Source organism: Corythoichthys intestinalis, chromosome 17, assembly GCF_030265065.1.
Source record: "Corythoichthys intestinalis isolate RoL2023-P3 chromosome 17, ASM3026506v1, whole genome shotgun sequence".
Taxonomy (NCBI): domain Eukaryota; kingdom Metazoa; phylum Chordata; class Actinopteri; order Syngnathiformes; family Syngnathidae; genus Corythoichthys; species Corythoichthys intestinalis.
Window position 1 is genome coordinate 466,837 of NC_080411.1, and position 22,796 is coordinate 489,632.

Consider the following 22,796-nt stretch of genomic DNA (forward strand, 5'->3'; position numbering starts at 1 on the left):
GTCGGGAGACATTAAGCTTTGACGTAAATGGAGTTCCAAAAATAAATATTCCTATTCAAGCAGAATTAGGGGATTCCTTGGTTTACAATTCATTTACATTTTGCGTAGCTGTCAAAAAAGGTTTTGCTCTGCAACATTGTAATCAAGACTCAAGCAGGAGTGGACAGGTTTCAACTCGACTTAAGTTGTATGAACTAGGATCCATAGGGCTGCAGACAACATTTTCACTGACTTTGCCACGGCAGCCCATGTTATGTAAATCAATGTTGAGCCAAGGTAAGGGTTGTACATGAGGAAAAATCTCCACCAAACGAACAGCGCTTACAAACATCCAACTGAACTCCCCGATATCTGATATGAGAAGACAAATTGGGGATACATGAATATATTTCCTTTCTCAATATATAACATATGCTAGACATAAACAGTGTATGGTATACGTTTGTTCTTATTATCATGCAATCTGTAAGCAAACGACTTAAGACTAAATCAGCTAGGGACATACAGTATATTAGTGCGTATTTGGTTTAAGGGCTTCAAGACAAGATTAATCCAACATTCATTGGACACAATCAACCAAATTCGTATCATTCTAAGACCCAATTACGACAAAAACTAAACAATTAAGGACAATCATCTAATTGAGATCTTTTTGTCAACTTTGCCATTATATTCCAATACACTTTAATATTTTTCACAGTCCTCCGCTAATGCTGTAAATCAATTTGTATTATAACAAACACTGGCATAATATACCCCAAAAAATAAATAAATAACATGAAAAGTCCCAATGAACATAAAGCAAACAAGAGTGGACTTCTTTTAAATCTCAACAAGTCTGGCAAATATATTCACTCTGGAACAGCAGCATGAAATGAAATGAAATGAGCAACTACATTCTTGGACAGCCCTACAGCTTGTAACACTTTCACTTTCAAGTGCATATCACGTAATACTAAACACAACAACGGTGTCTGCCACACCTTTCGCATACCAATAAAACCACAAACTCCTGTCATCTTCCTACAAGTCTTAATCAAAGTAAATAGTACCACACATACACAGTGATCACGCACCCATATTTCTGCTGCGCGCCTTTGCAAGGGACCAATCATATTGCAGCATAAGTGTGATTTAATGTTCAACTACAAACACTAAATGGAATCATTTCTCATTATAAATTGCCAGTTAGGACCAATGTCTGGCAAGACCACCAACATCATTGAACAAACAAATGCCATGCATCAAAAGTTTAGATTATCTGTGTGTGCGGTATGCATGCACGCAACAAAACTGTGCAGCTCAGCTTTCCTTTTGGCAGTTATGTGTTTCACCCAAGGGCGTAGGTTTGCATAGGGACACTAACAACTTTTCACGATGCTCAAATTGTCCCCGCCAACTTTTAAGCAACTTTATTTGAATTATTATAAAGATTATAATTGACAATAATTATTAATGATAATAATTATCATGTCTTCCGATATGTTGTAAGAATAGAATTGACAATTCCATTATAAAGTGAACTACTGTATTTTCATTATGTTCAGACTTATATTGACCCCTTTTCACTTGCTGAATGCCCCAGTCCATTTCCCCCCCCTCAAACGCACGTTTGATTGGCTGATGACTAGAACAAACAAACACGCACACTCACACAACCCCAACAGAAATGCATGTCAACATGCCGCCTCCTCCACCCCCTTCAAAGACGAGGGATATTAGAATTTTTTTTCGGCCAGCCGCAGCAGCAGCCACTGTAACTAGATGTCAATGTTGTGAAGGTGGGGAACACGCCACTAATTTTGCTACTGAAAGTCCGACCTGCATCACAGTTAGCTTAATATTAAACTGTGTGAACTTTCTAACCTGCAAACCTTGAGTAGGAAGCAGCTTAGAGATAAGTGTCTTCCTGTACTGTATGTGTTTTCTACCATTAACGTTAATTCAACTGTGCATTTATTCATTAATTAAAATAATTTTTCTCCATCATTCATTTAAAAATAATTTTATTTGCAGCCTATGCAGACACCCCCCCCCCCCCCCCAAAAAAAAAAAAATAACACACACGAAAACACAACCGCTGTAAATTTCCCTTTCATGAAGAAAGGGGGATTTACCCCATTTTCTCCCTTGAAAATAACACTTTTAACTTTTTTCATTTTTACGTAGGGAACACATCAGCATATTTGTGAGAAATGTAGCCCTGACCCCCATTCACCCAATCTGTTTGGTCTGATTAATGTCCCGTCCCCAGCTAAAGGTATATATGTTGTTATAGCATCCCTACCGAAGTTAAGACCAAACCTACGCCCTTGGTTTCACCCCACCACAACAAAACTACAAATGTGATCCCCGGATACAGTACCCTTTCCCCAATGTCGTCAACTTAGTGGCGACTCAACAGAAGATGAGTTGTGAGTTAGATGATTATCTTACTTTGGGATAGGCCCTTGAGTGGTCAGCAGTCAAACATAAATATCCAAAATTTACATGAAACTTATGAGTTTATTTTCTTGCAAAACAAACAAACAAAAACTTCAAAAACCGAAAATTCTCAGATGTATTACAAAACACATCAGTCCAATAAGGCAAGCTGTCCATAGATCACTGTGAGAGAGAGCGTGCTATCATTTTCCATATTCATCTACTCTAAATATCTACAATAAATGACCTGTCTTGCAACCTAGAATCTCCCATAACATCCCCATTTAAATTTAGCAACACCCAAACATAGTTTGTCTCTGGTCAAAGATCTACATATCCCTTTGACACCAATACTGTATACTTCCCTATTAGACAAAGCTTTGGCATCATCTTGTGGCGTTTCAGAAACAGCACGAACAATGCAGATACGAGTTTTACGAGTTTTTTGTATCCACAAAAATAAATACGGTTATAATGGCGAACCGCAAAATATGGGCTTATTCTATATGGTCAAGTCTGAGATCGTGTATGCCTTGTGTGTAAACTTATATATTTTCAAATTAGAGAACATCTACATAAAACCTCCAAAACTGTTGCAATCTCATCAGTGCAAACCAAGCCGAGGAGGGTTATATTCCTCCTCACTCTGATATAAACATGATCAATTGTGTCTTCATACATTGTTCGGCAACACTGAAAGAAAACCTCGAAAGGCAAGCAGAGTAGATGTAAATAAAGTACTGTAGTTAAGTGACTCGTGGAAAGCGTAGCTTGCACAGAACACACAGAAACCAACCGAGGGAGAAACAAACGCATATGGCAGTTACAGCAGCATGTGGTGCGCAATTGCAGAAGCAGACACTTACTGGTTTAAAAAGAGAGAGAGAGAGCAGCTTAGGAGAAAGTTTTGAGTTGTTTACGTGTGTCCTGTTGACATATGTTGGGCTGGCACTTCTTGTCGAGTGACACCGAAAGAATCTGTACACAACGTGGAGTTGACTGCTTTTGGCCACGCCCCCTTCCTGCTCACGAAACTACAGAATTTCAAATTTAAATACCGCCATCAAATGATTTTTGCAAAGTGTAAAAAGGAAAACAATATACGTATGAATTACATTTGCTTACCTGTCTTGACTCAAGCTAAGTGACATCCCTTTCCTAATCTATAGGTTTTAGCCTGCCCTTTTTAGCTAGAACTGCTAAATGCCTCCTGCAAGGTTTAGAAGTTAATGTAATTTTTTTTTCAAAATTTCTTTCAGAAGCAATTAACAAGGTTACACACTGTTGTTGAATGAGAAGGTGTTGCTCTCAGTTTGTGGTCTAATTCATACCAAAACTGATCTGTCAAATTGAGAATTCTGCATGAAAGTTAAATTAATTCACATCTGAATTTATAATCCAGCAACTGGCTACGACCAAACTGTTACCACAAAATTGCAGAAGCATGCAATTGTCCAATATGCTGAAGCATTTAGCGTTCTTTTCCTTAGGCCAATAATAAGGGACAAATCCATGCTCCCCATTATGTTTGCCTGTTTCTGTTCCAAAATGACTTTACAACTGTGAAGGAAGTAAGGTAAAACTTCAGCTTCAACTGATGATCATAAATTTCTGACCTCAACTCAATAGAACACCTTTGGAATAATTTACAATAGGAGGTTCAGGCCTTGTCATTTAAATCAGCGTTTGACCTCACAAATACACTTGTTAATGAACATTTTTTGGGGGGGGGGGGGCAAGAAATGAAACCACAAATTAATCGCTGTGAAAAGCCTGTACAGAGAACCTGAAGCTGCACAAAATGGACAGATTATCATTAATTATGTTCTATGCCTGATGAAGTATTGATAAGGTTTGACAAACGAGTTTGACCTTAATTGAGCAAATCGAGAGCAGTAGTATTACAACACTTTATTTTAGTTAGGTAACCATAATTGTGTGTTAGTGTGCTGTACAAACAATATCATGTCTACCACATTTATAAAAAGGAAACCAAACTATGCTCTATTATGTGGTCTAACCCCACCTCCATCCTAGCAGCCAATGGAGAGCCGACATGAAGAAGCCTCCTGCAGGAGGAGGTTCTCTCCGGTCTCGACCAGCCTCGAGTACGGAGATCTTTGCCTGCAGAATCCTCTGAAAATTAACCCCAGGACCTTTGAACACGACCCTCGTCTAATCCTAGCCTTAATCTCGGATAAGAGTATCTAATCTGCACAATTGTATATCATCTCTACACAGTGTACAATGTGAAACAAAAGGTTGTGTTGTGTGCCCTGGCATTAGTCTTTCCCTTGCCCACCTACCTTACCCACCTTTTGCAACCTCCGCAGTCTTAGGTTTAGGTTGGCATGACAATGAATTTGACAATGTTCAATAGTCTAGAAAAATGGCCACTTTTGTTTTAGCTTGAGTTTTTAGGGCACAATTGAGTCATTTGCGGCGCCCTCACACAGGTTGAGCCCTGGGCACTCGCCTACATTACCCATGGCAAAAATTGTTATGCTACCAACCCAGGTTAAACTAAGCTCCAAGAAAAGGAAGTCTCAGTCAAAGGTGTATGGCCTCAAAGTAGTCATTAAACACCAATTTATTTATTGAAATTATTTTTGTTGTATAAACAAAACTCAAAACAGGTATTCTTCTCAACTGGAAACACTCTTCTTAGATTGAATGGAAGAAATAGGTGTTAGTATAGCGTGAACCACAAACATGTGATGGGTTACTGAAGCAAATACAGTACAGTATTCAAATCTTTGTTCGTATTTACTCTCAAGTTTGTACAACAATGGAGAAAAAAATGCCTTTATTAAATTGGTCATCACCTAAAAGGCCAATAAACAGAATCCCAATAGTGTCAAATGTATGTGAAACAATCTGTCAAACTTTTTCTTAGTTTGTGGAGGAATCTCATTCATTCTGGTCAGTCACTTTGTTCCAGATCAAACTAGGTCATGCAAGCCAGATAGACGGCTGCATGTGCAGCTGAGGTATCGCTTAGGGCAGAACTACACACATGGCTACAACCTGCAAATAAAGCATTGCATTCCCCCCAAACAACATGTTTGGCATAATTCACACAGCCTACAGTTGATAATTACTGAGCATAAATGATGAGTATACCACCTTGATTACGCAACATGCAATGGGCACACCGATACACAATCATTCATAATTTGTTATTCATTATTTGATCTAAAATTTAGAATATGCATATTGTAACAAACTGAAATAACAATATACTTGTAATATCAAATTCATTTACCATATGTAAACGTGCATGTACTTTTTGCAAAGCAGATAGAACAAGGTATTTGGCATTTTGCCACTGTATTAGGAAGTACATATGCTCCATCATCGCCCTCTAGCGGTTACTTTGTATAAATACAATCTCAGACGTTGCACCTTTTACACAGCAACATATTCACATTCCCACTTGGCATACACCTCCTCTTTTTTTATTTTATTTTTATTTTTATTTTTTTACATGGATACATTTTCTACTGTTTCGACAAAATGGCTGCTCCACATCAGCATCTACCATGTAAAGCCACAGTCAAAGAAAAAGTTTTGTTCCATTCAATTATGAAACAAATGTTTCTTTATTCAGGGCATGTTTGGGGAAAAATGCACGATGCGAAGAAAACAATAATTGGAAGAATTTATAAACCTTTTCAAGAAATGTAACATAAGCGTTGGGATACATAAAATGTACTTGCTCGCACTCTTTCAAACTAGGCTACCGTAGTTTTCAGGCTATAAGCCGCTCCTTTTTTTCACCCTCATTTTGAATCCTGCGTCTAATTTGTTGATTTATTTGGGTTAATAGGTAACACTTTATTTGACAGCAGCATCATAATTATGACATGACACTGTCATGGGCATTTATGAATGCTTATAACAGATGTCATTAAGCGTCATCCAGCAAGTTTCGTCAATAACTCCATTTATGTCCTGCTCGGATCTTTTACATCCATCCAAAAATCACATAATTTGCCGTATGTCATCTTACATAAGCATTCATTAATGCTCATGACAGTTTCATGTCATAATTATGAAGCTGCCGTCCAAAAAATTATTACCAGTCAATATCTTTTGGTGTAATTATCCCATAATACAGTGAGAACAGCTGCGGTTTATAGTCCTGTGTGGTTATCTATGAAGAAATGCTGTTTTCGTGTCAAATTTGGTGGGTGGTGGCGGCTTATGGTCCGAAAATTACGGTACTTGTCTTTTTTCCTTTGCGATTCTTTCAATATTTTGGTCTTCAAATGAACTACTTCATTCATTCATTCTTCCAAGCGGAAGAAGTGTGATACTTGAGCAATGAATTATGGCATGAACACATGAAGAGATGAACAGATGCAAGCATTTCATTGCCATGTGTGCAGCAGTAGCTTTAAAACAGTTTTTGAGAAAATCTGAACTAGTCACACCTGAATTGCAAATCCGTCCAGATGAACATATTCTAGATTACATTCTGAGTTTGGTTATTCATCTGCATCAGAGCCTCATGCTAAATTTGTAAACAAACAGAGCAGCTGGAACACAGACATCAAATGAAAAAGTAGCACATTCTTCACAGGGAGCTAAACCAGTAAATGCCATTAATTGTGTTTTAATAGCATAATCATTCACTCAGTTGAAACTGTTCCCGTTGCACTCTCCTGCACATTTGATATTATAATAAGAAAACAATCCATTAATGGTGCGCTCTCCAAAAAGCCAAAGATTTCAGCTGACAATGATGATGTTTGACTTTCAATTTCATTCAATTAATATGCACAAAAGCATGTTTGTATTTTGGTCCTTTACTGTACCGAATGTAAACTAAACATGGCCTTAAAGCCAAAATACTGCATGCTGTATCATACACCCCGAGTGAATTTTTCACTTTTTTTTAACGGACACAGCTTGTCTACAAATGTCTTTTAGAATATGTCCTTATTCATTTGAAAATGTGCTTTTTTCCAAATTGCATCATCATTTCAGATTGTAAAGGTGTGCCTAATTAAGTGTTTACTGAGTGTATATACAGTGCTGGCCAAAAGTATTGGCACCCCTGCAATTCTGTCAGATAATGCTTAATTTCTCTCAGAAAATGATTGCAATTACAAATGCTTTGGTAGTAATATCTTAATTGATTTTGCTTGCAATGAAAGAACACAAAAGAGAATGACCCAAAAAAATGAAATTATTATTACTGGCACTCAAGGTCGCCGTACAATCATTTAGAAGTATTAGACAAATTTAAGACTAGAAAAAAATACTAATAGATGAAGATAATTAGCCGGACAGTAAAACATAAGAAATCAGGGGTTATTATGGGTATGAGAGTCTGAACAGATGAGTTTTGAGTTTCCATTGAAAAACAGGGAGTGAGTCAGTGTTCCTGAGAGCGGGTGGCGGGGAATTCAAAAGCCGGGGAGCAGAGCGGCTGAATGCTGGATTTGGAGCCGATAAGCAGCACCTCAGTTTTACTGCTTTTGAGTTTGAGGAAATTTTGGCTGAGCCCGTTTTTTTATTTCGGTGATACAGTCAGTCAGGAAGGTGGGCGGAAGAGAGTAGGAGGGTTCGGAAGTCAGCTAGAGCTGGGTGTCATCGGCATGACAGTGAAAGTGAGTGAATTTACGGAAAATATTGCCAATGGGAAGGAGGTGGACGATGAAGAGTAGGGGCCCTAAGACAGAGCCCTGAGGGAGTAGATTTATGGGAGTTTAGTTGTATGTAGTGAAAATGTCCAGAAAGGTAGGATGAGGATTAATCCATTTTTACTGGCTGCAAGTGTGATTTAGTTACTGCCACCACAGTTAAGTAACAGGTGCTGTTAATTACAGAAATTAGAGAAGCCCATCCATCCATCCATCCATCCATCCATTATCTTCCGCTTATTCCGGGGTCGGCATCACATTACTTTTTCAAAGGGTGCCAATACTTTTGTCCATTTTGTATAAAATGATAATGATTTCATCCCCCCCATTCTCTTTTGTGTTTTTTTTCATTGCAAGAAAAATACCGCATTGGCCCGAATCTAAGACGGTGGTTTTTTGCATTGAAATAACACTGAAAAAGAGGGAGTCGTCTTATATTCGCAGTCTAGACATTATACCCATTCACGACGCTAGATGGCGCCAGAAATGATGCCCATTCACGACGTTAGACAGCGCCAGATATCATTGAAGCGATGGTCTGTCATGATATATCTCAGCTACTCTCCCCATTCAAGACGCGAGATGGCGCCGGATATCATTGAAGCGAATGCTGAATTTGACTCCACAGGCCAAAGCAAACCCCTTATGGTTAATGCAGTTATTGCAATTTTATTCTTTTATCACAATAGATTGGTTTATTTACATTTCAAAAACCAGAAGCCATTCATTTACGAATGTGATTTCACTTTAGTTTACATATTTAAATGTTCAGATATTAAGATTGAATGAGGCAAAATAACATGCTTTTTCTTGCAAATATATTGTTATAATCATTTGTTTCGGATGTACTGTTATTTATTTTCTGTATAGAAATTAATTTGGTGTTCAAAAAGTCTTTTTTCAAACTTGACTATTGAAAAAGAGGGGGTCGTCTTATAATCAGGGCCGTTTTATATTTGGGCCAATACGGTAAATGAAGCATTTGTAATTGCAATCGTTTTCTGGGAGAAATTGAGCATTATCTGACAGAATTACAGGGGTGCCAATACTTTTGGTCAGCACTGTGTATACTAGGCAAAAATGAGGTACATTTGGTCATGAACAAAGAAATCAATAGTTTACCCACAAACACACTTTCAGAATGTTTAAAAATGTCTTTTCCTGGTCAAAAAAGTGTTGTTGTTTTTTTCTTATTGCGTGTCATAATGACACAAGTCCCTGATCAACAAAAATAAAAACGCAGCATCCTTGCTACCGTTCTCCTCTCCCATGTCATCACTAATGTGCTTTGCAGAAAAGTCCACCTTTAAACAGCACTGTGGTTGACATGAAATGGAGTGGATTGTGAGATCATAGTATTCACCTCTCTATTGTCTCTCACCGCTTTAGAGTTCATCCCTGTAGGAAGCAGAGAGCATTTCGGGCGGCGGTACGCCCCCCTTGAGAGTCTTGTGGGAGCCCCTCCAATCGGTGCGCACCGCGTCGTCATCCCACAGCGTGGACGTCTCGGTATCGCTCACCCACTGGGGATCGCCGGCGTAGTGGCAAGGCTGCACCAGAAGTGGGCGTGTACTGAATGTTTGTAAATTCCTGTTGGGGAAGTGGGACTTGTAGTCCTCACTGTCAAGAGAAACGAGGAATAAAAAATGAATTCCTAGTTCACAAACGGAAGGCGAAGACGCAAACGTTTGATTCCGTCCTCCGAAGCGTAACGATTCGATTGCGGGGATTGCTCCGCAACCGTTTCGTCCGGGTCCGTTTGCTGTCGACCTGAAATAAATTGTCAACTTGTATTTCCAAGCCTTTTTCCAGCTTTTAAAATGGAGTCAGTAGAAGGGGTTAAAACTAAGGTGAATGCGTGGAGTTTGGCCTTCGGCCGGATTGCTGGAGTTGCGCCAGCCCGTGTCGTTGGATTTGCGCTAGCGCTGTTTGGCCGGCGTGATTACGGCAGAAAAATCAAAATATGACTTGATTTTTGCCAAATCAAGGCTTTTTCAGAATACTACTATTTTTGTTGTTGTTAAAATACATAGATTTTTTTTTCTCTTTTAAACTTTCATGGGAACGCAGGAGTGCTGTGTACTGTAGCCATTGTACATTTCTTTGTGGTTGAGTGAAGCGTGATGAGACGATTCCCAGCGGTGCTGGCCATAATCTCATTTTCCCCACAAGTTAAAGCACATGGACACAGCTGACCCTTTTGGTGTTCAGTCATCCAACATATTCAGTGTGTTTTATGCGACTCGGCTACAATATGGCCAACTTTGCAACTTTTCTATGATGCGTGCCGTACTGTTGAAAATAAACAAGTACACAAAGAACATCTGCAAACATTTTGCTATGGGTCACGACAACAAAGTGTTGGGGAGGAAGATAAGACATTTGAACTGAAACTGTTGAATATCAACCAAGTCCCCGAATTCAAATCAGAGTCTGTTTAAGGTTAAATAACACGCACACTGTATGATGAGTACGTAATATTGTATATACTCCAGGATTATGAACCCGCGAGAAGTTATTTCCAGAGATTATTAAAAAAAAAAAAAAAATCTCTTCCTTTCTTGGAATTTGTGGTCCGGCCACACAAAAAGGTTTGGAAAAAGAAGCTTTGAGATTTACTTAGAACTCCAAAAAAGAAAAGCAGTGAGGCACAAAGAAAGAAATGAACACGATAACGAGTGTGTACATACTTGGGATGTTTGTCGTACATGATGGGGAGGAATTCGTCGACGGGTAGCATCTTGGAAAGCGGCTCGGCATTGAGCAGCTTCTGGGCACCCTGCTGGGAGATGGCGTAGGAGAGGGTCCAATAGGAGTAGTCTGCTATGACCAAGTTCTGGACGTCCTCCACCGCTTCCTCTTTATTGGGGTTGACCTGCTTCCTGCCCAAGTATCTGCGGCCCACCCCAAAATACGACATTTTCAGAGACTTGTGAAAAAAACATTTCACGATGGAAGAGATGTCTCACATGAGGTCCCAATCCAGCTCCACCTGGTCTATTTCCTCCATCAGCCGCAGGACTCGTCGCTTGAAATTGGCCTGGAAGCGAACGTCGTCCTCGAGCACCAGAGCTTTGTCCAGCTGCATGTCCACCATCTGGAGAGAACAACCCAATAGCTAATCCAGTGGTGGATAGTAACACATTACATTTACTTGAGTAAGATTTGGAGAAAAATGTACTTTGCAGTGTAGTTTGACCTTACAATACTTTTATACTAGAGTAAATTTGTGAAGAAGAAACGCTACTCTTAATTTGGACTACACTGGAGTTATTTTACGCATATTAGATTTGACTTTATTTTTGCCAGGTATGCCTACAGTGGCTCTACCAGTTCCACCAATGAGACGTCGCAACAATAATCACAAGACTCCATGATACCAATCAGACGTAATAATAGTCACTGCTACACACAAGCTTGCAGTCGAAGAAGTCCTATGATCACGTCAGTCTGTTTAATCACGTGGTGTCTTTAAAGCATAGCAAAAAAATTTCACATAGAGCGCTGCAGGTACAACATTACTCAAAAGCCCGGATTTCAACACGTCTCCCAGTTTTTATTTGGCACCACAGAAAACCGGAGACATGATCGTTTTAATTTCACTTGTGCACTTTGGGCGGGTGATGTTTCATTTCTGCAGTTGTTTGTAATCAGAATTAGATGATATTTGTGTATTTTCTTAGCCTTATATGAGCATGTAGTAGGTTATACTATAGTATAATAATAACAGTTCATAAAGATGACATTGTGCTGAGAAAAAATGTATACCGTTGTTTAAAAATAGCAGTTATTTATTACTTCTTTTCACCAAATACTTTTTTACTAAAGTAAAGTTTTTGGATGACTACTTGAGGAACATTTTCGGCTACTCTACCCACCACCTATGTGTATAGCTAATCGCAACACATTTGTACTGCGTTCATGTTCTTACTTCCTTCCAGATGTAGTAGTGGCTGAGGAAGCAGCCCACCTCCCCTTTAGTGAGGGTACGTCCAGAGAACGGGTCATAGTATCCTGGGAGTAAGTCCACGCCCAGAATCTTGATGTCGCTGCTGTTGAGTGCACTGCCAACACACACATACGGTATGTACACATTTTCTACATTGACTGACTGCACACGGTGCAAGACGACAACAGGCTATCGTTGTTTATTCTGGGCGCGTACGTACTCACTTTCCGTCAACGGCGTCGACCACCTTGACGTCGATTTCCAGCTCGTTCAGGGAGAACAACATCCTGTCTCTGCGGTCGGGGCGCCGCCGCAGATTAATCAGATAAATCTGAGGGGGAAAAAAATTCCAATTCAATCGCTGTTTTTTAAATTTTAATTTAGAAAAATGGGTTTTGCTACACACACAGGATTCGTTAACAGTCGCTTAACTCATTTTCATATGAATGTGCTAAAACACAATACAATCTGGAAGTTCGTGGGTCCTGAAAAATGTATCTAATAATTAACATCACAGTGAAGTTCGTGGGGATAGAGTGTCATCCCCAAGTCCTCTGTAATGTTATAATTACTAAAAAAAAAATCTTGTACTTACAGTACCTCATCAAAGCCCATGAGATCTCTCTGCTTGGGGAACATGTGGACGTATTGAGATGGTTTCATAGGAGGGCCATCAACTAGTGGAGGAACCACAATTTAAAAGACAAATCTTCTTATTGTACTGTATGTTAAAAAAAACAACAAAAAAGACTGAGCATAGATTTGAACTTGGCGCTTACTCATTGACTCCAAGTGGACATGTACAAAGTTGAGGCGATCATCCTCTAGAGTCTGCTGTGGTTTAGCTGGGATATTCAAATAGCCGTAGCGCTCCTTGTTGCATAGGTACATTTGAATCGCTGCAATAAGTGGATAAAGAATAATAATATAAAGATAACAACAGAGGACTTGAATGAAGGTGAATAAATGACTGTCCGATTATAGTAAAACAAGCTCAGTCAGATGTAACGGCTTTGGGTAATAGTGTGACATCATTGCTTTGCTTGTAGAAAAATTGGAACCCACGTTGTCAGACCAAGTGCTACACTTCATATTCAATCCAGTGTACAGAACAAAGTGTTTCACTTCAAAGGTTCCACTGTTGTGTTCTTCTAATCAGGGGTGAAAGTGGTTAGAATTTCTTGCCCCAACGTGAAGGTTGCCGCGGAGCCAGAAATTGCATTTATTTATCTATTTATTTTGGGGTAAAACTACTGAAATGCAAAGAAAACTCTTTTTGGTCAGTTATTTCTATAACACATACAAAAACTGATTTTCATTCAAAATTGTATTTTTTCAATGATTTGCAAAAATAAAAGTTAACAAAAACAGCTATAACCCCAGCCTCCATCTCCTAATTTTTATTTTCCCTCATTTCCTCACATACTAAATGCCAAATCTCAATTTTAACTATTTAAGAACATTGAAGATAATGGTAAATGGTGTTATATTTATATAGCGCTTTTTCCACCTTTCAAGGCAATTTACACGATGTAAACATTTACTTTTTTTTTTTTTATAATAAAGATATAAGTAACATACATTCAGAAAAATAAGTACAAATGACTAGTATTATGCAGAGTTAAATGGAATATATTTTGAAGAGGGCGCAAACATTGATTTTTCTCAATCATATGGAAATTAGTAAGTAGCCTAACATAAATGAACAACTATAAGTCCAAAGTGCACATTGACAGCTAAGATGTTCTGAAGCTCCCCATCAGAGCAAATAAAACTAAATACAATAAATAAGCCACCTTAACTCTTTTTTTGTTTTTGTTTCAGAAAACATGCACATTTGAACCAATCAAAGCTAACTATATCTGGTGATCACATGTCAGTATGTCTGCCAATTGAACGGATAAATGAGTGCAGGCGTTTTGCTTTGCCGCTTGCATTCGCACATTAGCGTGACTCATCATAGTCAAACTCGGATAACTGCAGTAGCAGGGGAAACCTCCATGCTGTCCGTGGAATAAAATAAATAATAAGTATCGATGGAAACCGATTACGCTACACAAGCACTTTACTATGCTCGTTTTTGACACTTGTGTATGTAAATCTGATTGCTGTTGACAGTTGCCGTCATATTTTCGGAATCAAAGCACCTTATACCGGAACGACGTTCCGGCCCTGAATCTTATACCGGAACTGCATTTCAGCCCTGAATCAGCGTTCCTGACCGTTCCCGCCCACTTTCACCCCTGCTTCTAATGCTTTATAATTGACAAATCCATTCCTCTTCTGTACTGCTTAAAATTCAGCAAAAGTTCCTAACCAGTGCCAATTGCATTTTAATGCATCATACACTGAGAGTTTGGCCTGGTTGGGATCAGTGGTGGGTTCACGCATGACTAGATGCAACCAGACACATTCAGGTGAATAAAATTTGTTGCTGCCAGGACTAGCGATCAGATAGCAAAAGGTAGGTTGTCTCATTAATATTCAAAATCCTAATACTGGGTTCCCCACTAAACTTGACTAACATTGTTTGCGCACTCACCTTACCCTATCACACCCTTATCTGACCTCTCTTTTTATCCTTTTGGTTATTATCCTCCCCACACCAGGGGTCGCGTTAACCGAATATTTTCCGTCGTTGACCGGTTTTTTAAAACGGTGACGGAAAAAACTGAAGTCCATCTGTCATTTTGACAGGTTGCAATTCACACCCCAGACCACAGGGTGGCGAGTGAGCATATTAATTAGCTATTGTCTCTCTTGATGCATGACGTCGTTGGCCTTACTCAGAAAAATGTCAAGGCAACTGAGTTTCCGAAGTTTCTTCAAAAAAGTTTCTTCTTGAGACATTTGATTATGCACAAGCGGGCATGCAATTCAAGTCCATGCAGGAGGAAGGTGTGAGACTGCGTTCAGGCCACAGCAGGTGAACTGTTAATTTCATTGTTCCATATGTGGCCTACCTACTGGGGCCACAGTCAGCTGTTTTTGTCACTGTGGAGAAAAAGTTACATATTCATCTGCTTGATGTGTGATGGCACGGTGTGGATTCTCTGTTAAGGTTGTTCGGACAGAATATTAATTAAAAATGAATGAAAACTATATACTATTGAATATGTCATTATTATCATTTAAAAAATTTAAGTGACGGGTAAAAATAGATTATGACCGGATTTTTATGACCCTGTTAGTCAAAATAACAGACAATGAAAAAGTCTAGCGCAACCTCTGCCCCACACACACACATGGATAGTGTCCTCAGGTAAGAATAGTTATATCGCGATAGCGTATGCTTGGTAGCATGTGTATTTAATTATATTTTCTTTTTTTTTTTTTGTTCTTCTCTTTGTTTTCCCTTTACTTTGCCCCCCCCCCAAAAAACCCATTTCTTTCCACTGCTTCCTCTGAATAAACAACATAATATAAACAACTAAAATAGGAGTAGCTACACCAAGCTCCCATGAGGCACATTAAAACTCTTTACCCCATCAAGACACTCAGATTCCAATTTCCTGTGTCTAAGCAGCAGAACAGGATAGGATTTTAAAAAATAATAATTCAGAAAGTGGGTGCATTTGCGAACCTGTGGCTCGGCAGGAGAACGCGAAGACAATGATGTCATCGTACGGCCAAGAATACTCCTTATGAGGAGGGTAGAATGCCAGTTTCTTCATGCCCTCCTTCCTTAAATCCAGCAGCATGGTGGAGTGTACCATCGGGACAGGGAAGCAGCCCAAGCGGTGGCGGTGGCGGGTGGGGAAATACTCGGCGGTTCTACGATAATAACCCTTAAAATAATGGAGAATTCAAATCAAAAACGGACTCTTTTGGGCAGACAATCCCTGTAAAGTAGCACCTCACCTGTGGTGTTATTCCACACCAGTAGTTGGAATACGCACCCTGAGAGTCCAGCATAGGAGCGACGACTGACTTGTTCTCAGCTATCAGTAGGTTAAGGACATTAGGGTTTGTGAGGATGTTGTCACTGTCAGCATACTGGAACAGGAAACAACAAAAATGCCATTTGCAATATTAAAATACACAGAGTTGAATCAAAATCTGTCACTGGGAATGAATAAACTATCTCTAGCGACACCGTTTGTTTGTGTATCATTTGGGATTTTTCATTATGTACACTCCGGTTCAAAAGTTTGGGGATGCTTAGACCCCAAACTTTTGAACGGTAGTATATATATGTATATGTATATACAGTGTATCACAAAAGTGAGTACACCCCTCGCATTTCTGCAGATATTTAAGTATATAATTTCATGGGACAACACTGACAAAATGACACTTTGACACTATGAAAAGTAGTCTGCGTGCAGCTTATATAATAGAGTTAGGGTTTAGAGGGTCTAGAAAAAACGTATATCCCTAATGTCCAAATTGAGTACTGCTTGTCATTTTCCCTGCAAAATGTCACGTGACTCGTTACAGGAGTGCTGTCAGCATTGCTGCAGAGATTGAAGAGGTGATGGGTCAGCCTGTTAGTGCTCAGACCATACATCAAATTGGTGTGCATGGCTGTCACCCCAGGAGGAGGCCTCTTTTGAAGAAAGCCCGCCCGTCTCATCAGACCATAGGACATGCTTCCAGTAATCCATGTGATTTGTTAACATGTCTTCTGCAAACTGTTTGCGGGCTTTCTTGTGTACCGTCTTCAGAAGAGGTGACAGCCATGCACACCAATTTGATGGATGGTCTGAGCACTAACAGGCTGACCCCCCACCTCTTCATCTCTGCAGCAATGCTGACAGCACTCCTGTAATGAGTCACATGACATTTTGAAGGGAAAATGACAAGCAGTACTCAATTGGGACATTTAAGGATGTACTGTACGTAGTTTCTAAGGGGTGTATTCACTTTTGTTGCCAGGGGTTTAGATATTAATGGCTACATTTTGAGGGAAAAAAATAAATGAACTCTATTATATAAACTGCACACAGACTACTTTTCATCGTGTCAACGTGTCATTTTACTTAAATATCTCCAGAAATGCCAGGGGTTTACTCACTTTTGTGATACACCGTATACAGTATATAAATATATTTAGTTTTCAGCAAATTTATGTGCCCCCCTTCAAAGAATCTTGCTTGACCCAATCCAATCCTTTAATCCTAATTTTGTCCATGTTTGCAAATGTATGTTTCCTCCTGAAAGGTGTCGTTGTGTTCCGTACCAAGATGTAGTCAGCCCAGCGTTTTCTGGCAAAGTTGAGCGCCGCTTGCTTTAGCTTCATCACATACTCGTACCTGGTGTTGGGCCAGTGTTTGGGGCCCATTTCTCCAGCGTAGGACCTGAAACAATCCATTATATAGAATCACATTTATGGTGAAAACATTATTCTAGACAAATACAAGTAGAAATAGATATCTATGTGACTTAAGACAGAATGACAGTAGTTGGAGATGATTTAATCTGCAATGTAAATGTAGTCTTACACAGGTTGCTCCATTGGTCTCCACTCCACGTAATGGTAGAATTTCTGCATGACCGTGAGCCACTCTTTTAGCATAGCTGTGGTGTTATCCGCATTGTGATCGGTGGCTGCCCTAAGGAGCAAACAAAGGGTGTCTTCAAAAATAAAAGCACTCCGCATGAAATGAAAACCACATTCAAACAGACAGAATCATTATATAAAAGAGAAACAAAAATATTGGCCAATTTTGTACCATAACTCTCATATTCCGGAGCCTTACAATCTCCTAAGTTTTGAGCATTTTAAACGTTTTAAAATTACTTGTGCAATTTATCAAATATTTCGTGGACTTACACCCTCGATATTAAGGAGATTTATAAAGCTGAATCTACCATCACCAGAGCCACTTTTGTCAGCACCCTACAAACGAACCACTTTGGACAGTCGGTTCTGTTAGTCAGGGACTGTAACATCTGGAACATTGTGCAACTCACATCTGAGAAGACCCCATTTTCAACACCTTCAAGACTGAGTTTTAAAAAAAAAAATGGCAAAAGCAAGTCAGTTGTGTAATCATTACTTGGACTTTTAATTGTTTTTAATCTTTGTTACTTTTTATACTGTGCTTTTTCTCTCGGTGTTTTTTTTTTTTTTTAATCTGATCTGCCTGGGGACGACGGATATAAAATATGGCGATAATCCGGGGTTCTATGTATTGTTAATTAACATAGGGCGGGGATCGGCAACCCGTGTTTTGAGAGCTGCATGCGGGTCTTTAACGCTGCCCTAGTGGCTCCCTGGAACATTTCCAAAAATGTTTGAAAACGGACAAAGATGGTTAAGGGAAATATATTTTTTGTTTGGACATGGTTTCTGTAGGAGGACAAAAATGACACAAACATTCTTAACGTTTTCCAATGCTGTAAACATGTGTAGAATAAATATTACATTTCAACATTTCTGTCATCAAAGAAATTATATTACTGAACTCATTATATCATGCAAATAAGGTTGCTTAAAAGTTGGTGGGGACCAATTGAGCATCCAGAAAACGTGGTAGTGTTATGCCCCTACCGTCCCTATGCAAACCTACTCCCTTGAAAAGAAGACACATGATCGACATTATTAGGAGATAAACTTACAAATCCGTTTCAGGCCCGGATCTAGGTTTACCCACCAGGGTGGGCACTAAGAAAACTTGAGGGGGCACCCCAAATGTGGGCTTTTTTTTAACCCTCAGCATTTCTCCAGGCTTGGGAACGGCGCAAGTAGGACACTGGCTTGTGTCCCGTTGAGGCTGCATTAACTTTGGGGGGGTTTGTTTTTTGTTTGTTAGTTTTTTTTCATTCTCGCTGTCGGCATGATGTCACGATGACGTCATCTCGCATAGCAACGTGTCGCCATTTTGAGATGGGGGCACACACAGGTAAACATCCGTAGACAAACGCCTGAAATTCATATATTTCAGGTGTGTTTTGCGTCTTTTTTTCATTAAAAACATCTTAAACATGACTTATTATCACGAGTCACTGCTGACAGACGCGAGGAGGCGATACAACTTAAAATTAGCGTGTATTGGCCTGCAAATCTGCCCATACAAAGTCGCAGCTGATAGCTGGATAAACAATCCAAAGGAATTGCCTGCAGTGGAGTTCGGTAACATCTACAACCACCTCACAAAGTCACCCAGTAAGTTGACCTTTACCAATTACGTGGAATATGTACTGTGAGGAACTAATAAAACTGGTAGTATATACGGAGTGATCATTTCTGCCGTAACCGGTAATTCGCCTCCAAGCGTTATTTAGCTGTGAACACGTCGCGGCAAAATAACCAATTCCCACCAGGCCAATATTATACCGATTGACCGATCAGAGCAGTTCATGGCAAAAGAAAAATAACGCTTTGCAAGTTGTCAGTTACGGTAATAATAAAAATGCTTAGTCTATTGAATCCTAGCAGCTAATTGGGGCAAGAAAAATCGATTAAATTTTACTCACCAGTAATAAAATGTCAGCTGCAAACGTACAGTAAATGTGCCTGGATTTAGGTTCCCACTGGCGAGAATGGTCCACTGAACCGTCTTGTTTTACTGTTCCTTAATTAATTGCTTTCAGCCATTTGCTTGTCCTTTTCTTCTCACGAGGAAGAATAAAGAACTTCAAATGCGGCTCCGAACTCTTCCTTGTGTTACAAACCTCAACACGGCAACTTTTAGTCATTCCGATGTAAAAAAAGACCGCAAATAAGACAAAAGTTCAACGCGTTTGTACTTCAATCAAGGACAGAGCAACTGCTTGTGACTCGTGTTTTGCCCCCATTTCAATATGGCGACGCTTTGTTGTGGCTGGTAACATCATTAATGCCCGGATGTCCGACTGCGAGAATGTGTCTGGAGGAGAGAGAGGAAGCGTGCGGTTAACAAATGAGGTTGGAAAAACAGCTTGTTTTGGTGATTGCTTGTTCGGCGTGGTTGCGGCCGTTGCAGTAACCGTTAATCCTGCAATAAAAAAGTAGGTGAGACCAACTCTCCGTGCGTTCTCTATATCCAGTGTGACGCTAAATAGAGACTGTGCCGTCACGATAGTCGTGGCTATGAACACCTTTCTCGTATCAACGACTCTACAAACGTGGCTATGTCCAAGCAGGTTTATTAAACCTCAAAAGGGTCAAACTAAAGAAAACAGACAAAACAACACAATCAAATTATGCACAATATATGAAATCGCATATGTACTGCCCTATCTGTAGCAAACTGCATATGAAAATATGAATAAACAATTAGCAGAGCGCCCGAGACGCCATTTTGCCGACCCTCTAACTCGTGGGTAATTAGCATATCACAAGTTTCATGCTAAGTAAATCTGTCTCACTTTTTTAGCACTGAAGTACACACAATTCACATATTTACGTTTTTAAACACATTTAAACAATACATACCGGCGATGCAACCTCAAATTCAAGGCAAAGTGGTCACAGAGATGGTGCGAACTGACTGCGGCCGTCGTCGTGTGATTCCCTACTGAACAACTACTGAACATCCGTGAGACAGTTTCTTTCAAATAAAGTGCACATGGGATGCAGTAAATTAAGGCGTCCACTAGATGATGCTAATAAGACGTAAAAGCAATAAACTCAGGTATTCAATCACAAAACCCATCAATCTTTTATGCATAACAGAACACCGACATTTTGATTGGGTGGGCACGACTCACATCTGGGTGGGCCGTGCCCACCCTGGCCCACCCATAGATCCGGCCCCGATCCGTTTCTTCCTTTGAGTGGATGGCGAAGTGTACAAAACACATGGACCAGTCAGATGGGTCCCGTGAAAAATCTTGAACACCGGACATTTTCACGAATTTATGAAACCCGGCCGGACGATATGGACAGGACGTAAAAAGTGGACATGTCCGGGGGGGAAAAAAAAAAAAAAAAGAGTACGTTTTGTCACCCTAGTTAACATGCACTGTCCCGACCAAACAAATAAATAAATGAACTCTGCTCAGATCCGTTTCCTATAGCCCTTTAACTCAGGATGGAATCCATCCCGCCTGATCAAGAGATGACGTACACTTCCAGACGGCAGACACCCGTCAATTAGAGAGATGACTCTGAACACTTTATGTTTTCGGCAACGTAACAGGAAGCTGCAGTAGCCAGAACTTTATAGAGAGATGTGTCAATAAAAACTCAGAGTCAGGCGTACTTGCTAACTAACTACTGCAATGCTGCTGTAATTTATACAAAGTAAACACTGATTCTGAAAGGCACACTCAATGATTCCAAATAGATTTGAGGGAGGCCGGAGGGGTGCTTGTGAGCACTTGATCATGCACTTCAACTACTCATGACAAAGATCAGAGAAAGTTGGGCCTACAACTTTAGAAAAGACAAAAGTGGAACTTTTAGTGAAGACGGAGCTTTCAGTTAGTGTCCGAGGTAAGTGACCATAATGCACGCATTAAATGCAGAATAGGGGGTCACCCACCACACGGAGATGCGATCTTTAGGATAGTCAAGCCTCTCCAGGGCTCCAAGGTAGTATGGCAGGGAGTGAGCAGCGTTCCTGGCTATGATGGCTACCACCACCGTCGGAGGCTGCATTCTCGACTCCTCGGGATATCTCTCCTCGGAAAAGTAGCATTGGGCTGGTAACACCAACGCGCTGAAGATACAAACAAGGTAGCGGTAGAACATAGCGAAACACAAGTGCCGCTTCTCCTTCGTCTTCTTCTGCTAGGAGGGCGAGAAAGAAGAACGGGGAGCCGTCGGACGCGTCAGCAGTACCAAGAAAAAAAGAGGGCATTCCCAAGTTTCCAAGCCCCTTTCCCAGCGTACAAGTTGGAACATTTCCTCTCTTCTCGGCTTACAACTTCCGGACATGTAACAACTAATTCCGATATGAGCACTAAACGCAAATATTTGGTCGAATCTAAAGTTATATTTAAGCGCTCTCCTGTAATAAGACATAACGCACCGTGCACTATCGTGTATCGTCCACATTGTCGAAGGGCAGGTTTGGACTTTCAAATTTCAAATAGTATGCAGTTGAATTTTGAAAGAAATTCCTGCATCAAGAAAAGCTACATAACCATGACGTTTTAAATTAAAGGACAGACAGACGGGTGCAGCGGCATGAATTGGCCAGCGCGAGGCGCCGTTTGACTGTATAAAGCCAATCTTGACTGCAGTCCAATGCCTGAGTGACCAATGCGACCATACGACAGTAATTATGATTCTGATTTTATCCCCACCCACAGAAAAAAAAATGAAGTCATCAAATTGCACTTTGTTATTTTAAAGGTTGTTTGCATTAGTTTTTACTTTAGTTGTGCTCATAAGAGGGAGAATTTGTTAAACAGTGGCAAAACTTTTTGATCTCTTTATTGCTATTGCTTCAACGACTGTTATTCTGAAATGCTGGGTGGTCTCATTAGTTTCCTTAATAATAATAACAATAAATAAAAAAAGGAGGAGGTAGGGGTTACCTACCGACTACAATAAAAAAATATCTGTATCTTTGTTCCTGTTTATGCCAGCGATGTCTCCTCACACGCAGTAAAAGATATTAAGGTGAAATATCAACCTATGTTAAATGTTCGATGTTGTACCAGGTAATTTTTTTTTGTAATGTAAATTGTGTTACAGTCGGTTTAATACAAGTTTGTTTCGCAGATTTTTTTTTTTTTTTTTGGTCTATATTTTGGATACAGTTGTTTAAAATTGATATTGTTACAAAATAAATTATTTCAATGTTTCATATGGTATAGAAGTGTCTTTCATACATACTGTACGCACAGTGATCTAGTTTTAGTGTGTATGCGTTGGAAAAAGGTCAGTTATTGCT

The 22,796-nt window shown here is 39.8% G+C and overlaps 2 protein-coding genes across 4 annotated transcripts in view; both read right to left on the reverse strand.

The window, feature by feature from the left end:
• Positions 1 to 3,435, reverse strand: part of sardh (sarcosine dehydrogenase) — a 74,887-nt gene extending 71,452 nt beyond the window's left edge. Inside the window, exon 1 of one of the 2 annotated variants that reach the window (XM_057819684.1) lies at positions 3,345 to 3,413. The gene's annotated coding sequence lies outside the window, so the exon portion shown is untranslated. Of the gene's footprint in view, positions 1 to 3,290 lie in introns of both variants that reach the window. The other variant, XM_057819683.1, reaches the window with a different exon arrangement.
• Positions 3,436 to 5,070: 1,635 nt separating this feature from the next.
• Positions 5,071 to 22,032, reverse strand: cercam (cerebral endothelial cell adhesion molecule). 2 transcript variants are annotated; one of them, XM_057819881.1, is made up of 13 exons: positions 21,927 to 22,032; positions 21,438 to 21,614; positions 17,469 to 17,579; positions 17,207 to 17,324; positions 15,886 to 16,020; positions 15,608 to 15,812; positions 12,804 to 12,923; positions 12,625 to 12,701; positions 12,249 to 12,355; positions 12,007 to 12,139; positions 11,045 to 11,172; positions 10,766 to 10,969; positions 5,071 to 9,695 (listed from the first exon to the last, which is right to left on the reverse strand). In XM_057819881.1, exons 1-13 carry the CDS (start codon positions 21,950 to 21,952, stop codon positions 9,461 to 9,463), a joined length of 1,776 nt encoding a protein of 591 aa, XP_057675864.1. In that variant the 5' UTR covers positions 21,953 to 22,032; the 3' UTR covers positions 5,071 to 9,460. The 2 variants fall into 2 exon arrangements, with proteins under 2 accessions (XP_057675864.1, XP_057675863.1); XM_057819880.1 differs by having other exon boundaries at positions 21,438 to 22,030.
• Between the last annotated feature and the right edge of the window lie 764 nt (positions 22,033 to 22,796).

What these genes read in the sequence shown, in the direction of transcription:
- cercam (XM_057819880.1), bottom strand. Translation starts at nt 21,646, where the DNA reads ATGTTCTACCGCTACCTTGTTTGTATCTTCAGCGCGTTGGTGTTACCA. An exon ending in GCTGGGCTGACTACATCTTG is followed by an intron (nt 16,021 to 17,206) that starts GTACGGAACACA and finishes TTCCTGTTCCAG; the next exon opens with TATGCTGACAGTGACAACAT. An exon ending in TGTCCACTTGGAGTCAATGA is followed by an intron (nt 12,702 to 12,803) that starts GTAAGCGCCAAG and finishes TTCCTCCACTAG; the next exon opens with TTGATGGCCCTCCTATGAAA.